The following is a 19,966-nucleotide window of genomic DNA, read 5'->3' as shown; positions in this document are numbered from 1 at the left end:
AAGCAGACAACATCTCAGAATGGTCGTAAATTAAAATTTCAGAAAGTGTTGGGACTTTCTGCAGCACCAGCTCATGTGTATATACGGCTGCATCAGAACGGAGTACTGTATGTTATTTAATATCCCTCTTGGGATCGCTAACGTGCGCCCGTAAACGTAATTTTATTTTATTGTCTAACTCTGGTGTGTGTCCTCTGCAGTGGAGCTCCGGCAGGCCATCGTCGCCATGATGAACAGAAAAGATGAGCTGGAGGAGCAGAACTCGTACGTGAGGATAAATTCTGTTTATGACACGCACACTTTGAGACAATACCGTGCAAGTCTTCTGTAGCTATTGTCGGCTTGTTTCCTCGTCATCCTCAGAGGTTTTATTGTGCTGAATTTGGACAAGAATCTGTTTTTTCAGGAAGCTGCCAGAGAACATGATTAACAACCGAAACAACAGTGCAAAAAACACACGTTATACTTACACAAATGTTTAATCAATATGATTTAAATACTAATCCTCTGCAAAGAAATTTAAATGGTTTTTCCCTTGCTGAATTTAAGCAAAAACTACTTCTTAATGTTAATGTTTGTCTAAACGACTGCAGCAGAATGTCAGCGATATTTCATAGACATTTAAACCTCTAGAAGAGTTATGGAGTTACTGTGTCTTTAATGAAGTTGTCTGCTGGCTCGTATTTTGAAAGTATGGAGCGTGAGACGTACCCTGCAAGCAAAAAGGATTCTGCACAAATTATTAATGCTTAATTTTTTAATTGTGCACACAAATTACCGTAACATACTATGGATGAAACTGTGAAGGAGGAAACTTGTAGTTTAGATTTTCCACAAAAAGGGTGACATTTGTTTCATGTGTACCTTTATTTCTCTAACATGTCACAAAATTATGGCTAATTTCATTGCTGGTTTTTATTCTGAGCAGATTCCACGTCAACTATAGTGAGATCCTTTGATGACATGAAGGCATAAGCACATGTGCAGGGTTCAAAGTTCATGCTGCATTTTGATGAAAACTGGGAATTCGGAATTTCCAACTTACAACTAGGAAAAATGCATCTAATAAAGCTATGATAAAATGTTAGCTTCTCCTCTGACTCATTTTGACAAACAACAAATGTTGTAACCATTTACTAGCTCTGTTTAAATTTTAGATTTTTTTGGGGGGGGTGGGGGGGCACCTTTCAGTCACAAATGAAAATCTGCTCTTTTTGGCTCTATGATGTTAACATTAGCATATGTAATGTAGCAATGCGTAGGTTCCCAGCATTCTGTTTGGGGGTCGAACCCCTCCAGTGTAATCTGTGACGTTGCCACAGAAAGTGTGTCATGTGTCTTGTCACTGTATTTTAACCCACATGGGTCAAAATTCTAAATTGTTTCCAGACGAGGTGAATTTTGTTCATATTGGTGATATAAGATTGTGAGTTGTTTATTTAAATACTAATGAGCAAAATAATAGTGTTGCTACAGAGTGCGCTTCTTATAGTTTAAAAAAATCAAAAGATATTTCACCTTTAATGCCTTTAATTCTTTTTCAATCATGAATAATTGAGAGGAACATTAATTTGCTATTTGGTGCACATAAATCAGCTCCCACTTTTATCATGCTTATGATTATCATTATTTTTTTGTAGGTTATTTACAGACAGAGACTTTGTTCAGAAATTTTGAAGAGACATAAAAACTGGTCCATACATGGATCCCTGTAGGTGTTGTGGTAAACGCAAGTACTTAGATTAGATTAGATAGAAATTTATTGATCCCTTGGGAAAACTCCCTCAGGAAAATTGAGGTTCCAGCAGCATTGTATAGCAGCACATATATATCAAAAGTGAAAGTAAAAAAGAAAAACTGCAATATACTGGAGACATACTGGTTTACTGGCTACTATGTTCCTTTCAGTTATATGTGTGTGTGTGTGTCGGTGTGTGTGTGTGTGTTTGCAGGTCTCTTCGCAGTCTGTTGGACGGGGAGATGGAACACTCGGCTGGTTTAAGGCAAGAAAGCGAACTGCTGAAAAAGAAGCTGGCAGAGCTGGAGGAGAGACACACGGTGAAGGTTCAGGCTCTGGCCAGGTGAGAAGACACCTGCTGTCCAGGTTATTGTGCCATAGTCTTGTTTGACCCACTTTGGTAACCCCTGACATTACTGGGGAGCCTGTAATGTTGTCATATGTTCCATGACGTCACCAGGAGGTTTTACAGAAGCGGCATAGTTGTGCATTTGTTGTTTTTTTGTTTTTTTTTGTATACGCGACCTGGTGCATCATACATGGATGCTTATTCGCCGTCTTTGGACGGATTTCTGTCTTTTTGCAAAATCTCGCCGTCTAAAAGAACTAGCAAAACATTCATTTTTATTTCCTCAAATCCATACATGTCAACCGATACGGATTGTCCGTAAATTATACGGATTTTTCCGAGTTTCAGAGTCATACGGACGTACGAATAAAGTCTTATGGATATTCAGGGTTTGGTCTGCAGCGGCTCTGTAATCAACCGTTTCTGCAGCGCGATTCCACTTTGATGCATGAGCCATTGAAGCAATGCTTCGAACCACTGGCTCGTGGTTCTTTGATTCACTGCTCTTCAGAAGCGGTAAGTCCACTTCTTAACTCCTCTCAAAGCCATTAAAATATCGTGAGTCGCTTTTGTGTGGATTAAAGTCACTAACTGGCACTCTTGTCATGTTGTAGTCAAGAAACGAGAATCGTCCTGCGTTCCGTTGACACAAAATTGCCACTTTAAATAAAATTACACCTCTTTCCAAACACTGTAATACAGAAAATAAACTACAGTCGACTAAAATGTTTTTTTCTTCCCAAAATGAGACGTCTTGTGTTCTTTATCAAATCAAATCAATTTTATTTATATAGCGCCAAATCACAACAAACAGTTGCCCCAAGGCGCTTTATATTGTAAGGCAAGGCCATACAATAATTACGGAAAAACCCAAACGGTCAAAACGACCCCCTGTGAGTAAGCACTTGGCGACAGTGGGAAGGAAAAACTCCCTTTTAACAGGAAGAAACCTCCAGCAGAACCAGGCTCAGGGAGGGGCAGTCTTCTGCTGGGACTGGTTGGGGCTGAGGGGAGAGAATCAGGAAAAAGACATGCTGTGGAGGGGAGCAGAGATCAATCACTAATGATTAAATGCAGAGTGGTGCATACAGAGAAAAAAGAGAAAGAAACACTCAGTGCATCATGGGAACCCCCCAGCAGTCTAAGTCTATAGCAGCATAACTAAGGGATGGTTCAGGGTCACCTGATCCAGCCCTAACTATAAGCTTTAGCAAAAAGGAAAGTTTTAAGCCTAATCTTAAAAGTAGAGAGGGTGTCTGTCTCCCTGATCTGAATTGGGAGCTGGTTCCACAGGAGAGGAGCCTGAAAGCTGAAGGCTCTGCCTCCCATTCTACTCTTACAAACCCTAGGAACTACAAGTAAGCCTGCAGTCTGAGAGCGAAGCGCTCTATTGGGGTGATATGGTACTACGAGGTCCCTAAGATAAGATGGGACCTGATTATTCAAAACCTTATAAGTAAGAAGAATTTTAAATTCTATTCTAGAATTAACAGGAAGCCAATGAAGAGAGGCCAATATGGGTGAAATATGCTCTCTCCTTCTAGTCCCTGTCAGTACTCTAGCTGCAGCATTTTGAATTAACTGAAGGCTTTTAGGGAACTTTTAGGACAACCTGATAATAATGAATTACAATAGTCCAGCCTAGAGGAAATAAATGGATGAATTAGTTTTTCAGCATCACTCTGAGACAAGACCTTTCTAATTTTAGAGATATTGCGCAAATGCAAAAAAGCAGTCCTACATATTTGTTTAATATGCGCATTGAATTTATGAATTAAACTGATGCTGACGTGAAGCACAGCCAGCTGTAAGAGCTCAGCTCAGATGTATGGAAAGACATTCATGCCAAAATGTCTGAAAGGAAATGTTTTTGACAAAAACTACAGATTTTGTTTATTCTTATTTATGTCCACAGATCAAGGATCCACCATGTAGAGTTTATTATGTCCAAAGTTTAAGGATCCAGTGACAAATTTCATATTTATTTACTTTAAGACTCAATAAAATGTTGTTCAATTTCGGCTTATAAAGCACCAAATCACAACAAAAGCCATCTCAAAGCACCTCACATAGAACAGTTCAACATAAAAAATTAAAATAATCAAATAAAAATTAAAAAATTAAAAACAGAAGTAAAAGAATAAAACAGATAAAAATAAAAACTATTCATAAGAAAGAGAATAAAAATAGGCTTTAAGGCTTGACTTAAAGTATAGTAGATATTTTAGATTGATATTCATGTTTTGTGCGTCCATATTAATTTAGTCAGTGTGATATTCAAATATGATTTTACACAGGAGAGAAACCAGGATGTGGAACATTGGTTGATGTGTTTATACTGTGTTTATGTAGTTCTGTATGAAGAAAATGTGACACTCTAGGTATAGAATGACTGATTAGATGCCATGTCAGTGTTCAGAGCAGACAAATAGGCTGACTGTATATGTATTTACTATAATAGTATGTATACATGGTAATGTCATCTGTGATGGCTACAAAAGTGAATTGATCCTAAGCAGAATCTCATCAGTATTACCGTATTTTCCGGACTATAAGTCGCACCGGAGTATAAGTCGCACCAGCCACTTTATCCATTATAAAGAAAAATAAACCATAAATAAGTCGCACCGGAGTATAAGTCGCACCAGCCACTTTATCATTATAAAGAAAAATAAACCATAAATAAGTTGCACTGGACTATAAGTCCCATGGACATACAGGTATGTTAACTTAACATGAAAAGTTCAGATGATAATATTGTGACGGCTACCGTTTTCAGATGCATATTTCACCAGTCGTAACTTACAATCTGCAGAGTATGATTTTCTTTTTGGTGGCATTTTTTCGGGCCTTCTCCGTTGTCTTGTTAAGTTATCAGTAACGTTGAAATTTTTATTTTTCTATGGTAGTCAGAAGTCGCAGGAACAGTCACATAAGCCTTGAGTGCCCTCTCGTGAGCTGCATTTTACCTACAGATATGTTTGTATTTTGCAGACCACATTGCGAGCCGAACCATGCAGCACCTACCTGCGCAGCTCATGACCACCCAGCGTTGTCGATCCAGCTCCTTCCAAGTGCAGACGCTAATCCTCCGCCGTCGCTCAGTGCTCCCATGCAGCTCTCAGCGTCAACTCTGCTCACACTGATATCCAAGGGTTGAAGCTGTTTTGTTAGCCGTCCCGGAATAAACACCATGTTCGTCTGCTTCAAACACTTTTCACAATCATCGACGCCAGCTCCTTCCAAGTGCACACACTAATCCTCCGCCGTCGCTCACCCGGTGCTCCCACGCAGCTCTCAGCGTCAACTTAAACACTCTGCTCACACTGATATCCAAGGGTTGAAGCTGTTTTGTTCGCCATGCCGGAATAACAGCAAGCACCGTATTTGTCAGCTTCACACGCTGTGGGTGAGGTGAGGAATACGTGTCCAACGTTCTGTTCTCTGATTGGTTATCGCGACCAGCGTGACTTATAGGACGGCCGCCATACTACAGTGTCCATGATGCATTGCATTTCCTTTTCTGGTGGCCATTTTAAAACATAGATCGACTCTGTCACGTAAAATTGTTTTGTTACAGTAAATTAATTGAGATCCTACCGGTATATTTTTCATTTATAAGTCGCACCGGAGTATAGGTTGCACCCCCGGCCAAAACATGTAAAAAAAAAAGTGCGACTTATAGTCCGGAAAATACGGTATGTTGTTATCTATCTTTATCTAGTCTGAAAGCAACTATCTAGTCTCTAGTCTGAAAGCATTATGAAGTTAACTTGTTCTTTGAATGTTGAGATTGTAATTGCCTAGTCTTTGAGCCCAATCAAAAACAAACTAAATCAATAAAGTTTTTTGCATGAGTTAGCTATATTTGTAAACTATTGTGTTGTTATATTCTGTATATACCCCTACAGAATGGTACAACATGCCATACTGCATGAGCTCACAAGAGAAATTTAGCAGCTGTTTCAAGTCCAAATTTAATCCAAATAATGCACCAAAATGCACCACAGGGCACTCAAATTTGCCGTGAATAGTTGCTGTCTTTTAATTTACCAAGACTTTGGATTGCTGTCTTTTTTTTTTTCATCCTAAGCATCCTTGATCATATTTGTGGGCTGTCATGCGCTTCACATGCAGGTTTGTCTATGAAAGTGAAAACGAGGCTTTGTTCTGATAACGTGTTTATCAAGTAACATTCAGGTGCTACCACTATGTGACCTTTCTAATAATTAACGGCGATGTTAGAGGTGTAAACTCTTGTGATCTCCTCGATCTCTCTCTGACTATGAATATAACTTAAGATATCTGACAAATGCCGAATCCGATTTTGATAAAACTTGCCGCTTACAGTGGGGTCATGGATGGGACGAAGTGATTCTATTTTGGTTATAATTGGTCGAAGCTCAAGGCTAGAGGTCAAGGTTGACTAGCTCCTCCTCGTAACATTACCAAGCGTCTAGTCCCACACATTCCACCAGCTGTACGGATAAATGTGCTGTAGTTTCAATGGTGAGCCTCACTATTCAGCCAGGAGTAAAAATTAAGCTTTAATAGTCCTGAGAACCTTTGTGGCTGTGATTAAAGCTGCACTGATGCTGCTGATTCATAAACTGATTCTACTGCATCTAATGGCAATGTGCATCACTGCACCACAGAAAGAAACGACCTCAGCAGGTGGAAAGTCTCTACATCCAATTCTACCAGCCGATATAAAGGGCTTACATGCCTTCCAGAGTCACACGTGCACCCAGACTCTGAGTTCAGTAAGTGACCACCTGCAGCTCGGCTGAAAGTGGACTGTGTCACTTCGCAGTCGGCAATCGATTGTTTATCAGAAGTCTCCAGTCGTGTCCTGAGCCCTTGAAATAGAGGATTAGTCATCCTTCAAGAGTCTAAACTGGAAGTCCCGTCAAGTCTGTTTTTGGCTGCTCGCCTCCTGCAGTACGTCCGGTCACAGACTGGGATTGATTGAGTGTTGAACAACTTGACTTAAGTTTGTAGGGAATGCCGATAACTTTGGTGAACACAACTCAGGAGCTCTTTAGAGATGTTCAGAACACTATTAGTGACACAAAAAAAGGTCCACCAGATGTGAAAGGAACTGAAACTGTCAACAGAAAAACAATTATCCATTAATTTGATTGTTGTTTAAAGCTACAGTGTGTAGAATTTAGTGTCATCTAGTGGTGAGGTTGCAGATTGAAAGTGTGCCTTTGCCTTCAGGTTTTCGCTTGTGCTCCCTCGGTTTAATTTTTAATAATATCTATGATCCTCCATTTCACAAAAATGAGGGTTCTAAAACTCGTTAGCGTGTGTTCAGGTCGGCACAGACCCGGTTACAGCCCTGAAGCCTATCCCTTTCATTGTATTCACGTTAACAATCCCAAATTTGGACTTAATAACTGTTATATCATATATTTGAGAACATATACTGGGAGTTAATTTGATCATTGTAAAAAACTCAAAATGTTGTATTATAGGCCTATATCACTGTTGAATTTCTTGGTGGCAGATGCACTATGATGAATTTGTTTAATTAAGCACAGGCACTGTATATATGCACGTCCGCTCGCCCAGCCGCGTGTATATTTATATATTACTTGTTACAATTTTTGTTGGATTATTGGGAGGTCAACATCCCAGGAGGTTACAGCCTAAAATGATACGACTACGATGACTAGCAACCAGGAGAGCAACCACTGATTCATCTTCTTTCTTTCTACTGGTCGCTCTACAAAATGCAAACGTCAGAGTAGGAATGTCCCTAATTGGGGCAGTTAAAGCACCCTTTCCACATATGCCATTTATGACCAAAACACCCCAGCATGACTATTCAATCCTGGTAGGTTCTGGGGACAGTCTTAGTGAGTCTAGAACACTCTTGATAAGTCCTGATGGTACAAGATTCTGCAACTGAACTATTGTGAAATTTTTACTAATCCTCTTGTTTGTTATCTTGCATTCTTTCTTTGTCTTTCTGCCATCTTGAAGCTCACCCCGAGCATTCTGGGATATCTGTGTCTTGCAGCACAATATAATTTTACAAGAGTCTTCAGGAGTCTTGATGGTATTGTTTTTGGCTCAATCACAGTGAAGTGTCTTTCACATTGTAATAGGGTCATGGTGGTGTTGTAGAGAAGTCTTGTGAGTTGGCAGAACATGGTTAAGAGTCACCACAGTAACATTGATGTGTATTCGTGGGCTGTCACGGTTAAAATACTGTATGTGAGAACGGGGTGCATTGGTGCGTCCCGTTGCCCTGCGATACAACTACTATACTGACCTGCGTTCCTTCATTATGTCTGTACTGTTTGGTCAAACAAGCAGCTTGCGGGCTTGTCTTCTTCATTTCTAATAAATTGTAAAAGTAGTTAACACATTAATCAATAAGACTGATATTTAAAAAAAAAAAATCGCTCAGTGTGCATTTGCACACAATTCCTTTCCTCTAGTCAACCGCTGACTCTCAAGTGCTGATTTTCCTTCCCGTCCAAATCTGCCTTGATCAATAGCGGCTATAAATACCACAGAAGGAGCAGCTAGCCAGTGAATGAGGGCTGGAAGCTGTCAGCATCACTCACTGAAAAAGGCTACTGGCAACCGTTGCTATGTAGCCCATAATTCTTTGTGTTTCACTCGCAGAAAGGATGACACCAAACAGAAACATCTTAACATTTGCATTGAGTGTTCACGAACTCATTGACCAATAACTGGTGCAAGTGCTCTACTGCTTTTTAAGTAAGAGGTTTAAGATGTTTAATCTACGCTAACGTTTTCACAGATCACTTTGTCTTCATCTCCAGTTCGTCGGTTCTGTAGTGTGGGGCGGCGCCGCGTGGGACCAGCACGTGCTTCCAGAACTGACCCGATCAGACCAGATGGCCTCACTGTGTGACGCAGCCAGTCATCTGCTTATTATAGTGCTTTTCCTCGTACTCGTACAGTAGAGCGGCACCCAAACCCAAGAAAGTGATAATGTGTGGGCGAGAGCGCCGCCATAGATAGATTGCGGTTGACGTGGAATCAGGCAGAGCGGACAGGGCTAAAACGAGCCCCTGCATTCTCACAGTACTCGCTTACTCACACAAAAGTAAGACATAGAAGAAGACCCCTACTTACACACTCGTCCAAATATACCACAAAAATACAGACCCTTATTTATGCCCTGACACATGCCGGCCTACGTCCTCTCTCCTGACTTTGACTGGATGCTAGAAACCCACAGGAAACCATCATCCACTACAGTCTGGCACATACGTATTTGGACCGTGACATGATTAGGGCAACTATGCCTCTGAACCATGGTAATGGATTTAAAAGGTTTAAACTTGTAGCACACACTTTTAGCTTTAATTCAAGGCATTTAACAAAAATATTAGACTTTTTTACACACTGGTTCCATTTTTCATTTACTGGTTGAAATCTAGGCCTCACAGACCTCTTGTTAAATATTATCTTAACACTAATACGACCTTCCGTGTCATTTTTTTATTCTCCTTTAATTGGGCCCAATCTGGAGGTTGGGAGCTTCCCAGTGGATCATAACAGAACTCCAACGTATCATGATGGTTACCAGAGCAGCTAATTTTTTTTTTTAACTTTATGGGCCTTTAGAAATTATTTTATTAAATGATCTGTGCAGGGTTTTGTTGGTGGTTTTTACTGCTGAAAGCAGTTTCCAGACGAGTGAGCGGTGGGCAAACACTCTCTACTGATAAGATTAGTGCTGGATCAGAGTTATTTTAGGGAAACCGTCTCTGTGTGCCGAAAGCTGTTTTCTAACATTTCAGGCATTAACTTATCATTAAGCTGATTTAATTTTGAAATGTCTCCCCGATAGCAAGGAACATTTGTGGCTCTGTTCCAGCGTGACGGAGTCTTTGTGACTGAGTGATGTGCAGGAGGTTATGTGTAAAGTCAGAGTTGAGTCTCAGGATTTAATTCAGTTGCTTCATTAATGTTATTTGGGAGTGAACCAACTGCCTTTAGAGTTTGATTTCAAGGATTTTGTGGTCTTCATCAGTGAGAGGACGATGGGTGGATATTGGGTGTTACTTCACACTGTCAAGAACACAAGATCACTGTCGCAGACCGAACGGTCCCCCCTAAAAATTGGTTCCTCCTGCCTTCACTGCGCATGCATCATCTGGGAGCATCAGCAGCAACTCACCCATTATCGCCACGTTTCTGCTTACAACTGACTTGAGAATGATATAAGAGATTTTACTTTGTCATCTGATGGCTAATAATCACATTATTCCCTTTGATTGTTTAGGGTTCATAGAGTCAGACTCAGTGAGTCAGACTCAGACGCGCTGCTGTGGCGCTCTGATCGCTCTACTGTCTTTTATTATGAAATAATGCTGAATTTATGTAGAAATGATTGTTGTACAAAAGTGTCAGATATCTGTCGCTGAGATAGATGATGACTGGAGTGTAGTTTTACGCAGAAATGAGGTGATAATCAGTTCAAACTACAGTATAAAAACATGGTTTTCACAGGGTACTAGGAGGATGAAGGCCTTTGACGGTCACCAGTTGTTTCAAATATCCATTAATTACTTACATTTGTTTATTGTTTTATTTTTTGTTTGTAAATATGTAGATATGTAAATATGTATAATCATGAGATGTCAGGTATTTACATACATTTACAACCCCTGGCAAACATTACATACATTTACAACCCCTGGCAAAAATTATGGAATCACCGGCCTCCGCCTGCAGACTAACGAGCAGATCTGATTTGATGCAGGTGTTAGTTTTGGGGATGAAAATTTACAGGGTGATTCCATAATTTATTCCTCAGAATTGAGTGAGTCCATATTTTTTTCCCTCTGCTTGGTCTAAAAAAGTAACCGTTACTGAGTTAGTTTTGTGTCATGTCTGTGATCTGCTTTTTTTTTCTACAAAATTAAACAACTGAATGAACATCCTCCGAGGCTGGTGATTCCATAATTTTTGCCAGGGGTTGTAGTTGCAAATTTGTTTGAAAGAGTATTAGGACAAAAAAAAATGCATATATATTTTGTATACCTGTATTCTGTATTATTGGTGTAAAAATCCCCCCCCCCCCCCCCCCAAAAAAAAAAAAATATATATATATATATATAAAGAGTATTAGGACTTAGATAGGACAAGGGGTAGGGCTGAATAAGCATCTGCTTGTTCCTCTGTAGGCCTCCCGTCCTGGACACCAGCATGGACTCCCAAAATCTCCTGTATAATTTCCTGTATTGTCTATTGTGTTAGTAGCATGGCCCAAGCACAGGGTCACCCCTTTAAGTCTGGTCTGCTTGAGGTTTCTTCCTCAAATCACTAGAGGGAGTTTTTCCTTACCACTGTTGCCTGTGTGCTTGCTCTAGGGGTTGGTAAGATTAGACCTTACTTATGTGAAGCACCTTGAGGCAACTTAGTTGTGATTTGGTGCTATATAAATGAACATAAATTGAAATTGAAATTCCTACTCCCTTTCGGATATGTTATGTTGACATTGTTCATTGACATTGTTTGTTTTGTCTTTTTTATGATTTGTTTCTTTTCTGTGTTTGTTGTTCTTCTTCTTTGTTTTGTTTTTCATGTCCAAAATAAAACTTTCATTAATTCATTCAAATGGCGCATGTGCAGTGAAGGCAGTGGGACTGGATTTTTAGGTCGGCGACGCCGCCAGTTGTAGTTGATTTCACCGGGACTCTGGGCTATACCTCTTGGATGTCTTTTGAGCCATCGGTCTTTGTGATAACTGGACTCTATTTGACCAACCTTCATTAGCTGCAACATTTCTGTCTTTACATGTGTAACAATTCCTTTTTGTTGGTATGGCCAAAGTGGGTGGTCACCCCAATGGATCTAGTCTGCTTCAGGATTCTCCTTCCTTACCATGGTTGCCAGCGGGCCAGGTTTAAACCTTACTTGTGTGTAGCACTTAGTGCTGACTTGAGCTATGATTTGGCACTGTATAAATAAATTTAATTGCCTGTCTGTTTACTGGTGGATCTACTTTCTCTTCTTTTTGTCGCTGGCTTTAGGTGGTTGCCACTTGGTTGACTCCATCTGTGTGTTTTACTAATATGTCCAACTGGAGGGGATCTGAGGAAGACCCAGAACACACTGGAGGGATTATAAATCTCTTCTGACTGGGATCACATTAGGAGCCCCCAGGGGGCGCTGGAGGATGGGGCTGGGGAGAGGAAACATCTTGTCTATTTTAATTAACCTGTTGCCACAATTGGATGGATGAATGCAATCTTATGCCTCCTCATTGCAGATGGGGAGCAGTTATGTAATTTTGGAGATGCACCAGTTCCTCTATACTTTTAAAGGTTTCACACACTTTGCAGTTAGAAGTATCCAGACTCATGTTTGCTGCTTCAAAATGGATCTTTCTGACCTGAACATTAAAGGAAGCCGAGTGGGAATGTAATTAGGGCCCACATTGAGGTTTGGTCTAGTCTAGGAGGTGATTGTCTAGTGTTGGACTTGAGTCCAGAAGATCATGGGTTCAAATCCCCACCTGACTGGAAAATCACTTAGGGCCCTTGGGCAAGGCCTTTAATCCCCTATTGCTCCCGGTGTGTAGTGAGCGCCTTGTATGGCAGCACCCTGACATCAGGGTGAATGTGAGGCATAATTGTAAAGCGCTTTGAGCATCTGATGCAGATGGAAAAGCGCTATATAAATATTTAAATGCAGTCCATTTACCATTTACATTTTCCACTGTCATGTATCTGGTGACTTTGATGTTTTTCAGAATGCAGTTCCATGGAGATAAATTTGGCAAAATTGGTGGTATTGTTGATAAACGAATTGCAAATAGTATCTCAACTCTGGCAATATTTAAATACAGTCAAGAGAAGTTTCATTCATTCACACCTAATTTTGAACTGTTAGGAAACCTGTCCAGATGTGGGATGAACATCAATACTCTGTAGACTGGCTGGATTACAGATTGAGAAATTTTTGCTGTGAAATGGAACCCAAAATGTTGGTTCCTATTCATAACCAGAAATTGGAAGGATCTGAAGAACAAACCACGATTGCATCATCAGTTTGCCCATTCTGGTCTAAAAAACAGATGACTGCACTGCTTCACCACTGCCAGCTGATATTTGGGCTTTGCACAATATTGTCAATTGACGTCATTGACATCACACCACAGCAGAGTAGAAGTCGGCATAGAAAACCCTGTTTCAGGATCTCATTTAGTTCCTGAGATGTGGTCATTATTATGTTTTAGATGATGACCTCTGATTTAACCTTGACCTTAAGCCTCGGTCACATGGCTCTAATGAAGTACACCGAAGCAAGAACGAAACAAGAAATCTGGACTTACGTTGACTTTTGGAGACATCGTTTAACCGTGGTCCAGCTACGTTCCTGTAGCTGGTGCTCTTCAGAATTTTCACACTGTTGAAAAATGTGAATGAATCCTGACGACAACTTCAATTCGTCGGTATTTCGTTTTGCTTTCTGTCTTGATGGTTCCTCATCGTTTGTGTAGTTCCCGTACCTTCAGCATTCTGTTTAACTGTCATCCATCTTCGTCCAGCCTCCCAAGTCTGACGTCTTGCACGAATATTGACCGATGAGCTGGACGTGACTCGTCCATGTGTGGGACGAAAAGCAGCATTGTCATACAGAAACAATAGCGGCAAGAATGTTTTGTCAACTACTTTAACGATTTACGGTCATTTGCATGCTGCCTGTGGCTAGAACGTGCATGCATGTGCGCACACGTTGTTGTTCTGAAGACAAACCTGTTGTCAAGACAACTAGATCTCGCACCTGCAGGTGCTGTGGAGATGAAATGATCACAGGCTGGCGCTCGGTCTGATACCTGCTGTCAAGTCATGTCATCATGAATGTTTTGTTTTGATTTTGTTTAAAGCACGAAGGTCGCCGTTCGCTTCGTTTTTCTTTTGTTAGTTTTGGTTTTGTTTTTCTTTTATGTGTTCTGGACTCGCAGGCTTTTCAGTGATGAGGGAAGTGCCGGCTCATTCGTCCACTTTTTCTTGACGGTATGTGACTTTGTGACTTTTTTACCTTTGTTTAGTTTTTGCCGTGTGCTGTGTGACTGGCCCTTAGACCTGACCTGCGTGGTAAGATGATGTTTCACTGAGGTTATCTACAAAGTTTGATTGAAAATGCTCTTTGCGGTTTGAAGATATCGCTACAGACAGACAGACATGGCCATTACAGGAACCTCTATCTGCTTCATGGTGATGCTAAGAAGACGACGAAGAACTCAGAGAATGCAACAGTTGTGCTTTGCGTCTTTTACGAGATCTGTTAAAAAAGTATCCGACCTTTTTATTTTTTTCAAAAACCTGATGGATTTGAATCACGTGTGCTTGCATGAGCCAACCTTGAACCTTCGTGTGCATGCGTGATTTTTTTCACGCCTGTCGGTTGCGTAATTTGCTTGTGAGCGGCCTTTGTGTGAGGATGGGTGTAGTCTCTCATCGTTTTTTCTTTGCAAGGAAATGGCGGAACGACTGGAGCAGCGTGACTGCATCAAATTTTGCCAGAAACTGGGCGACAGCCAGGTGGAAACCATTCGCATTATTCAGATGGCTTTCGGTGACGATCCTGTGGGCATCACACAGATTAAGGAGCGGTACAACCAGTTTAAAGACGTCCACACAACGGTGGAGAGCGCACCGCGCTTCGGGTGGCCATCAACATGCTGAAATGACCAGATCATTTCCAAAGTGAACGCTGTGGTGATGTGGGGCCGTCGTGTGACTATCCGAGAAATTGTGGAAGAGGTGGACATCAGCACTTTTTCGGCACATTCCACTGTGACAGAAGATTTTGCCATGAAAAGAGTTGCAGCGAAATTCATTGGCACGAAGCTGATGGCGCAGCAAAAGCGCCACCGTGTTGAAGCCTCACAGGACATGTTGTAACATGCTCACCTCGTCCACCATTCGGAAGATTCAGACGGCTTTCGGTGGCTTTTCAGTCGTGTGACTATCCGAGAAATTGTGGACGAGCTGGGCATGTCCCAGCATGTCCTGTGAGGCTTCAACACGGTGGCGCTTTTGCTGCACCATCAGCTTCGTGCCGATGAATTTCGCTGCAACTCTTTTCATGGCAAAATCTTCTCTCACAGTGGAATGTGCCGAAAAAGTGCTGATGTCCACCTCTTCCACAGTTTCTCGGATAGTCACATGACGGTCCCACATCACCACAGCATTCACTTTGGAATGATCCGGTCATTTCAGCATGTTGATGGCCGACCGGAGCGTGGCAGTCTCTCCACCGTTGTGCGGCCGTCTTTAAACCGGTTGTACCGCTCCTTAATCTGTGTGATGCCCATAACATCGTCACCGAAAGCCGTCTGAGTAATCCGAATGGTTTCCACCTGGCTGTCGCCCAGTTTCTGGCAAAATTTGATGCAGTCACGCTGCTCCAGTCGTTCTGCCATTTCCTTGCAAAGAAAAACGATGAGAGACTCCACCCATCCTCACACAAAGGCTGCTCATAAGCAAATGACGCAACCGACAGGCATGAAAAAAATCACGCATGCGCACGAAGGTTCAAGGTTGGCTCATGCAAGCACACATGATTCAAATCCATCAGGTTTTTGAAAAAAATAAAAAGGTCGGATACTTTTCTAACAGACCTTGTATACCAAGGAATGCTAATTATTTTTGTGTGCCTTGACATCGGTCCATATTAGGTTTAATCCATATGGACTCCAAACAGTTTGAGATGAACAGTTATGACCTTTTAGTTTGACCTGTTAAGGTCATTCATAGAGAAAGGTCATGTGAGCAACAGATAGGTGATATCTCTTCATATCCATGTTTAACAGCAGCCGTAGGTGTATATTTAACCATTTGCATTCTAAATATTGCTTTCATATAAGCTATAGGACCAGATTTTGACCTTGGCCTGTGACCTTGACTTTTAACTCATTTTTTCTCCAAATCAAATCACTGTGTCCTTGATTGACACTTAGTTATTGCACCAAGTTTGGTCCAAATTGGATCAAAACACTTGTTCTGTTCAAACACAGTTGGATGGTCTCATGACCACGTGCAGGTGTGTTGACGATAGTGGAGATGTTTGTCTCATCTGGCCAAAGCTGTGTTGTTTTGAGTAGTAATTCCACATCATATTGGCAGAAATGTGGACTAAATTGTGGAAGGGCTTCTTGATTTCAAGGCTTCAGGGTGGAACCATTTAAAGAACCAGACCTCTAGTTGTGATCGTGGTGAGAGAACATTCTCCTTCAGAATATTCACACTCCCGTTCATCAAGGATGGCACTTCAGCTTTAACTTCCCTCAGAACTGTGTCTTGTCCCACTTTACCACACATCACTTGGCAGATCAATAAATGGACCCCTCACAGCAGGAGGATGGGAAGATGTCCAGGAAGCGATACTCAGTCACTGGGAGAAGGGGGAGTTTGGACAGGCGGACACGACCACACTCCCTCACTAAAGAAACGGGAGCAGATGCTGCCGCCTTAGCTGGCAAAGCCGCCGTCTTTTCTCCAGGCTGATCTCCGAGAGCCGCTGTGAAGTTTGTTGACTTTACTCGTCAGGAGTGTGGAAGCTTGCCAGATTCTTTCTTTGGGAAGTCAATGATGTCACTCTACCTCAGGGGGACCTCGACCTCCTTCAGTGGGAACGTTTTAAACACGCGTCTGTGCGTGTTTGTGCAGCTTCAGGCCTTAAGCTTCTGGAAGTGCAACACGAGAGTTTGTGCTTGAAGAGAAGTGAGACGCTGAGCAGTAAATTGCACTCAGGAGCATTAGTTAGTGTCTCAACCGCCTCTGAAGTGCAAACACAACCACATCGTACCTGAAGAACAACCAATTTAGTCGTGTTTATTGCACATTAAGAGAACTTTCAAGTACAAGGATAATAAAGGTAGGAGACAGGAAATACAAGTAAAATAACAAATAAAAAGACCCCAGGGTGCTTTGGCTCAACTTAAGTAATTACAGTGTGTAGTTTAAGTTTAAGCTTTCCTCCTGAGATGGTTTATTTCTTCTTTAAAAATATGATAACCAAACACTCTCACACACCTACTTTTTCTTTCATGACTCTTAGTCTTTCTGTGTGTCTCTAAGTGGAGTCGAAGGGATGAGATGACTTCCATCAGACTTAATCGCTTTATCCTCGGAGCAAACATCTTTCACAGAGACAAAGGGTGTCCTTTCAGTCCGGGTGTCTTTGGCTTTGAAACTCCACCGTCCCTCGGGACAGAAGAGATTCTTCAGATGAGTCCCAAACAGTCCACACACGTTGTTAATGTTCCAATTTGCACTGCAGGTCAGACTTCAGCAAACTTGTTTTTGTGCTCCAGTTTGGACTTTGGGAACACTCTACTTTCAGGTCGAGTTACAGTTTGAAGAAGGCTTGTGGACTAAACTGACTTTGTGATGATGGACTTACAGAAATCTTTGGTCTGGCTGTTCACTTTACTTTTCTTTGGCTGTAAAATGTGCAAACAGTGTTTAGACCGTTATATTGATTTTCTGTAGGTTTCTGTGTAGGATAGGTCAGGTTTGGGAGCATGCATTGGTGCTGTGCATTACCTCATCATGCACACCATGGAACCTCCTTGGGTCCTAGATGGCAGACATCCGGTCCATCCCCACTTCTCAAAGTAACTGTCTATGTGCTGCAGCCAGGTAGAACATGGCCGTGTCCTTGGCCTTCTGCAGCCCCAGGGGTCCTCAGCATGGAGACACCTGATTGATCATACACAGAGAAACGCACCACATGGCCAAAATGTAGCTGACGCACTCTCACTATGCAAGCAGTTCTCCTCATCAGAGTCTCCCTAAGTAACCCAGAGTTTGACACAAAGTCATTCTAGCGTTACCCAAAGACCCTCCAAAGAGGCTGAGTACCAAGGACATCCAGTCCTCACCTGACATTTTCTCATTGTCGTGCATCATATCCTTTTGCGTTGTTACTCCCAGCATTCCAATCTTTGGATAAAACATAAAGTATTTTCCATAATGATGATCCAAACATATAAAGTTTCATATTGGCAGAGAGAATACTTTCAGCGAAACAATCGGATGCTGATTCTTAAAACCAGCCACTCGCCTGCTATGTATTGATCTTGCATTGGGTGATTTCACTGATGAACTCATCCCACCTGCTTAAAGTGATATTAATCACCTGCTGGAGTCAGTGGCTGCAAAGAAAGCCTGCACCCTCTCGGCCCTTTCTGGAATAGTTTGGACACCACTGCATTAGCTTGATCTGATGTGCGTGAAGAATAACAGCTGGCACTTAATGTGCGGCAAGACGCGTGTTTTTAATTCAAAGCCAGCACAATTTTACAAGACACAGGGAATAAACAAGTGGAATTGCAGGAGAGATGTTTGGGTGGAGAGGTAAATCCTGGGAGGTCCTGTGCTGATCATGGAACATAAATAAAAATGAAAAATACACCATTTGATTTAGCACATGGCAGCCTGCACCTCTGCTGTACCTGAGGGAAACAGATTTTTTTTCCACCTTGAGGTTTGGTCTGAGATTGATTTTGAAAATGCACTGTGCATTTGAAACTGTTGTTGGAGCTATAAAGAGCGATGTTTCCTCATAACCTGCAGGACACTTGCTTATTTACATTGTCCTGCTGACAGCTGCAGTAATATCAGCTAACAGCATCCTGTTGTATATTACCTCCAAATTTCCCTCCAGACCGCCCAAACTGCAGATGCACATCATGCAGGTGTGAGCGACACTGGAGTCAGGATATCATTTTGCCTCGTGTGTCCTTCTCCAGCTTCTGCTGTCATGAATTTTTGTTTTGTAGTTATTACATCTGTGCATCGTTTCATATCAGAAGCAGGGAACTGATGATATGTACATCACTCCACGTATCGGGGAGAAATATGTAAAGTCTGATTAAATCAGCTGCATGAAGTAAATCAGTTTCTGCTGCTTAAGGTTGCTATGTAGTTGCCATGTATGGAAAAAGAATATGCAGTGTAGCGAAATTAAAATCGCCTTCACACGGGTGCACCAAAAATACATGTAACGAAATTAAATTAATTATTTGGAATGAATGGCACCTCACACCAAGGCACCAATTTAATGTAGTGAAAGTATTGTTAAACTCCCAAATTGAATTAGATTGGCCTAGACCTCATTTAATGGGTCACCAAAATATTTAACAATTTTAGGGTTTATAATTATTTTTTAATTAGAATAAATCTCATCCTCAGGGGCACCACCTGTTTATAGCATAGGTACTTTAATTTAAACATTCATTAATTTATCAGTCTCAATTTAATTAATCAGTCTCGGGTCTGAAAGTTTGAATTCTATGATACGATTGACCAAAGGTTTCCTTCTGAACACAAAATGAACCACAGCAGAAATATTTACATTTTATTTACAATGATACAAGAAATGAACAGTTTACTGGCATTTTTGTGGACAGTGATTAAATAAGTTCATTTATGGACATAATTTTGCTTACTCTTGAGACGTTGAAAGAAGGAGAGATAAAGCTTAAAGACTTTAAGTAAATAAATGTGATTAGAATATAGTGATGAAATTTGAAGCCAATTAATTTTAAGAAAATTATTAAACTAACATGAATATGTTTAAAAAGAAGTAGTCACTTTGCATCCATTGATAACAAAACCCTTTTTCTGGAACCTTTAACTGGGTTACTTAGCTGATCCGTTGAAGAGGTGGTTCAGATGGCCCGTCCATCCGTCGTTGATGTAGGCTCTGCAACGTGCTCATATGGGTCAGGAGTTAACTCAGTGGTCTCCCCGGGTGATCCCAAAGGCTTGCATCGGCTGGCTTTACCGACAGGATTGCTGCTTGCAGTCAGGTCGTCAGCTTGCTGGACCCCAGACGTGTAAGGCGTTTGTTGAAAATGGTTTCTA

At 41.4% G+C, this 19,966-nt stretch overlaps 1 protein-coding gene across 3 annotated transcripts in view; it reads left to right on the top strand.

The window, feature by feature from the left end:
• The window catches only part of snx29 (sorting nexin 29), a 245,953-nt gene that overhangs the window by 39,234 nt on the left and 186,753 nt on the right, over nucleotides 1-19,966 (top strand). For all 3 annotated transcript variants that reach the window (XR_004566372.1, XM_034193391.1, XM_034193390.1), the window contains 2 exons: nucleotides 201-264; nucleotides 1,953-2,081. Coding sequence is in view for 2 of the 3 variants with exons in the window: in XM_034193391.1 (XP_034049282.1) it covers nucleotides 201-264; nucleotides 1,953-2,081 (193 nt within the window). In the remaining variant the exon portion in view is untranslated. The remainder of the gene's footprint in view (nucleotides 1-200; nucleotides 265-1,952; nucleotides 2,082-19,966) is intronic.

This window comes from Thalassophryne amazonica, chromosome 18, assembly GCF_902500255.1.
Source record: "Thalassophryne amazonica chromosome 18, fThaAma1.1, whole genome shotgun sequence".
In the NCBI taxonomy this organism is placed as follows: Eukaryota; Metazoa; Chordata; class Actinopteri; order Batrachoidiformes; family Batrachoididae; genus Thalassophryne; species Thalassophryne amazonica.
Note: the sequence above shows the minus strand (reverse complement) of the source record. Positions and strands in the feature narration are given on the sequence as shown.